The 4,701-nt window shown below is 38.3% G+C and overlaps 1 protein-coding gene across 1 annotated transcript in view; it reads left to right on the top strand.

Moving 5' to 3' along the window:
- Positions 1-339: 339 nt before the first annotated feature.
- The window catches only part of LOC121102233 (amine sulfotransferase-like), a 20,100-nt gene continuing 15,738 nt past the window's right edge, over positions 340-4,701 (top strand). Inside the window, exon 1 of the mRNA XM_040627503.1 lies at positions 340-481. Within this exon, the coding sequence (XP_040483437.1) occupies positions 340-481 (142 nt within the window). The remainder of the gene's footprint in view (positions 482-4,701) is intronic.

The raw sequence follows: 4,701 nt of genomic DNA, 5'->3' as shown, positions 1-4,701 counted from the left end.
ATGCATATATATGCATATATTAAAGTATCTTTTTTGCAACTACAAAAATTATTTTTTAACCATTTTCCCGGTAGCTATAAAAATGGAACATATACACGTAAACCTAACCTCCAGCCCATGAACAACTTGATCCTGTCATTGCACCAAACTCCACACACCCAGAATCCAGTATAGTACTTTCAGTGCCAGGCAGTTTTCAGTGTTTGTGAAGCAAACAAGGTTATCAGTTTCTTCTCTCAGTATTTGGCCAACAACTGAAGATACAGAAGGGAAGAGACCATAAAATTTTACTAAATTTCTTTCAAATCATTTTGTCTTTCCTTTGCAGGTGACTGAAATATGGAAGACACAGACAGATTTTTGCTCAAATTAAAAGGGTATTATTTTGATCGTTTATCAGTTGATATTGGTTTTATAGAAAATTTAGATGATTTTGAAATCAGAGAAGATGATGTCTTCATAGTCACATACCCCAAGTCTGGTGAGTTCTGTATTCTAATAGCTCATCTAAGAAATAAAATGATGCTTTTATAATGTGGGAACTCTGTCTTTTTAGTAGTATTCTATAGGGACATATACACATGATCTATTGGAGATTATAGTGTCAACTGAATTTAATATCTTATGAAACAGGTCTTTTACAATGTAGTTAGAAGTTGCTGGGTTTTTTTAAGACTATCTATTTATTTATTTGTCAGAGAGAGAGAGAGAGAGGACAAGAAGAGGGAGCGGCAGGCAGAGGGAGAAGCAGGCTCCCTCCTGAGCAGGGAGTCTGATGCAGGACTCGATCCCGGGACCCTGGGATCATGACCTGAGCCGAAGGCAGACACTTAACTGACTGAGTCATCCAGGTGTTCCTAGAAGTTATTTTTGATGTGGACAAGGAAATGGAGAAAATATTGAAGTAGATATATTGAAGACACCCTATCAAACACTAAGTTCCTAAAGTGGGCTGGGAAATGATGCATAATTATTTACCATTTAGGCAGCTACTTGGACATAGAGTTGAAGTTGTATTTAATAACCAAGTGCATGAAAAGGAGGAAAAATAACTTATACTAATTATCATAATATGTAACGATCCCCAATTATTTGGGTCATCTTTTGTTATAGCACTCAAATCAGACTGGAACATATAGACATGTGAATAACACATATGTTCATATTTGTGTGTGTATATGTACATGCATGTCTATTCACAACCTTTGCCCATGTTTTAATTGGGTTTTGTTATTTTTGCTTTTGTGTTGTATGAGTTCTTGATATATTTTGATATTAACCTGTTGTTTGAAAAATGATTTACAAATATTTTCTATCTCATTTTCACCCTTTTCCACTGTCTGTTCCCACATGTTGTACAGAAGCTTTTTAGCTGATGTTCTCCTGGTTGCTTATTTTTGCTTTTCTTGCATTTGTTTATGGTGTCATGTCCTACTCCCAACAAAAAGCCATTGCTAAGAGCACCGTCTTATACTTATGTTTTGCAATGGGGTTTTATACTCCAGGTCTTACATTCAAGTCTTTAATCTGTTTTGAGTTAATTTTTGTGTATGGTGTAAGAGAGTGGTCCAGTTTCATTCTTTTGCATGTGGCTGTCCAGTTCTTCCAACACCATTTATCCCCATTGTATATTCTGGGCTCCTCTGCCACAAATTAAGTGATCATACATGTGTTGGTTGACTTCTGGGCTCTCTATTTTGTCCCATTGATCAATGTGTCTTTTTTATGTCAATACCATACTGTTTTGATTATTATAACTTTGTAATATTATTTGAAACCTAGAAGTGTAATGCCTCAGGCTTTGTTCTCTTTTCTCAAGATTGCTTTGTCTATTTGGAGTCTTGAATGCTTACAAACAAATTTTAGAATGGTTTGTTCTATTTCTGTGAAAAATGCCATTGTAATGTTGACAGGGATTGCATTGAATCTGTAGATTGCTTTGTGTAGAATGGACATTTTAATGATGGTGCTTCTTCTAATCCACAAGCATGGAATGTCTTTTCATTTATTTGTGTTTTCTATCAGTGTCTTATTGTTTTCAACACACAAATCTTTTACCTCCTTGACTACATTTATTCCTATATATTTTATTCTTTTTGACGCTATCAGAAATGGGCTGTTTCTTTCTTTCTTTTTTTTTTAAAGATTTTATTTATTTATTCGACAGAGTCAGAGACAGCCAGTGAGAGAGGGAACACAAGCAGGGGGAGTGGGAGAGGAAGAAGCAGGCTCCCAGCGGAGGAGCCTGATGTGGGGCTCAATCCCAGAACGCCGGGATCACGCCCTGAGCCGAAGGCAGACGCTTAACCGCTGTGCCACCCAGGCACCCCAGAAATGGGCTGTTTCTTAATTTCTCTTTCTCATAGTTTGTTGTTAGTGTGTAGAAATGCAGCTTATATTTGTATCCTAATTTCATATCCTGCAACTTAAATATTCAAATGAATTCATTTATTAGTCTGAAAAGTATTTTTGAGAGAGTCTTTAGGGCTTTCTGTATATAATTTCACTATCATCTGCACATAGAGACCACTTTATTCTTCCTTTCCAATCTGGATGTGTTTTGTTTCTTTTTCTGGACTCATTGCTCTGGCTAAGTTTCCCCAAAAACTAGTGAGAATGGGCATCCTTATCCTGGTTGTGATCTTACTTTCCGTTGTTTACCATTGGGTAGAATGATAGCTGTGAGCTTGTCATAAATGGCATTTTGTAAGCTGAGATAGGTTCCTTCCACACCCATTCTGTTGAGATTTTTTATCATGAATGGATGTTCAGTGTTCTCAAATGGTTTTTCTGCATCTACTGGATGATAATGAGGTTGTTATGGTTCATTTTGTTAATGTGGTATATCATCCTGATTTGCGGATATTGACTCATCCTGGTATCCCTGGAATAAAGAGTACTTGATAACAGTGGATGGTTCTTTGGATGTATTTTTTTTAATTTCATGCTTTAGTTTAAATTCTAGTTAGTTAACATACAGAAATATTACTTTCAGGAGTAGAATTTAGTGACGTCCCATCACGTAACACTTAGTGCTCATCACAAGTGCCTTCCTTAGTACCCATCACCCATTTAACCTATCCCACCCCCCCTTCTCCTCCAGCGGCCCTCAACCCCACAGTTTGTTCTCTGTAGTTAAGAGAGTTTTATGGTTTCCCTCTCTCTTTTTTCCCCTCTTTGTTAATCTGTTTTGCTTCTAAAATTCCACAATATGAGTGAAATCATATTGTCTTTCTCTGACTGACTTCTTTTGCTTAGCATAATACTCTGTAGCTCCATCCACATCGTTACAAATGGCAAGATTTCATTCTTTTTGATGGCTGAGTATACTCCATTGTTCATCTTCTTTATCCATTCATCAGTCAATGGACATTTGGGCCCTTTCCACCATTGGGCTGTTGTTGATAATGCTGCTATCAACATGGAGGTGCTTGCATTCCTTTATTTCAGGATTTTGTACCTTTGGGTAAATAGCTGGTAGTGCGATTGCTGAGTCATAGGGTAGCTCTATTTTTGACTTTTTGAGGAACCTCCATACTGCTTTCCAGAGTGGCTGCACCAGTTTGCATTCCCACCAACAGTGCAAGAGGGTTCCCCTTTCTCTGGATCCTCGCCAACATGTGTCGCGTCCTGTGTTGTTAATTTCACCCATTCTGACAGGAGTGTGGTGGTATCTCATTGTGGTTTCGGTTTGTATTTCCCTGATGATGAGTGATGTTGAGCGTCTTTTCATGTGTCTGTATGTCTTCTTTGGAAAAATGTCTATTCATTTCTTCTGCCCATTTCTTAACTGGATTATTTGTTTTTTGGGTGTTGAGTTAGATAAGTTCTTTGTAGATTTCAGAAACTAACCCTTTATCAGATATGCCATTTGCATATATCTTCTCCCATTCTGAAGGTTGCCATTTAGTTTTGTTGATTGTTTCCTTCACTGTGAAGAAGCTTTTTATCTTGGTTATGTCCCTATAATAGGTGATAGAAAGAGAGGAAATATTTGCAATGTCTCCAATTAAAAATTCATTAATATGTGCAACATAGTAGGACTACAAATCCACAGGTAGGGGACAGCAATCTGAGTATAAAAAGAGCCAAAGAAATGAACTGAAACTGTACAGGAAAAAACCACCCTCCACCAATACCAACAACCCACCCCCAAACTGGTAAACAATGATATGTTAATTTACATTTACTAGACTGACAAACATTGGAGGGGTGAATAACTGAATGCTGACATGGAGTGCACAGAAATCTGCATTCATTAACATATTTCCCTTGAGAGAGTAGATTGTAGCAGGAGCTCTGGAGAGCAGTCTGGCACTCCCTGGACAGCTGCAATCCAGATGTAGCAGGCAATTCCTGTCTTGCGTATTTGCCCCCAAGAAAATCTCATGCAGGTGCGTAGAGAACATGAGTGAGGGCGTACACTGCAGTGTTTGGGCTGTGTTGTCCGGTGGGGGAGAGCGGACAGGTCAATGTGGGAATGCACGCCCTGAGACAGCATCTGTTAGACACAGTGGGTCAGATGTAGCATATAAATGAATGTTAAACCACAGCGCACAGTGACAAACAGAAATGATGCCCGTGGATTGAAATACAAACACGTACAACAATACGTATTTCATAAGAACACATTCCAGCAAAAAATGCATTTTAAACCCCAAAGCCTGCTTGTCTGTGGTGGGGGTAGGGGTAGGATGGAAG

This window comes from Ursus maritimus, unplaced genomic scaffold (genome assembly GCF_017311325.1).
Source record: "Ursus maritimus isolate PB19 unplaced genomic scaffold, ASM1731132v1 scaffold_13, whole genome shotgun sequence".
NCBI lineage: Eukaryota > Metazoa > Chordata > Mammalia > Carnivora > Ursidae > Ursus > Ursus maritimus.
The sequence above is the reverse complement of the archived record's forward strand: the minus strand, read 5'-3'. Positions and strand labels throughout refer to the sequence as shown.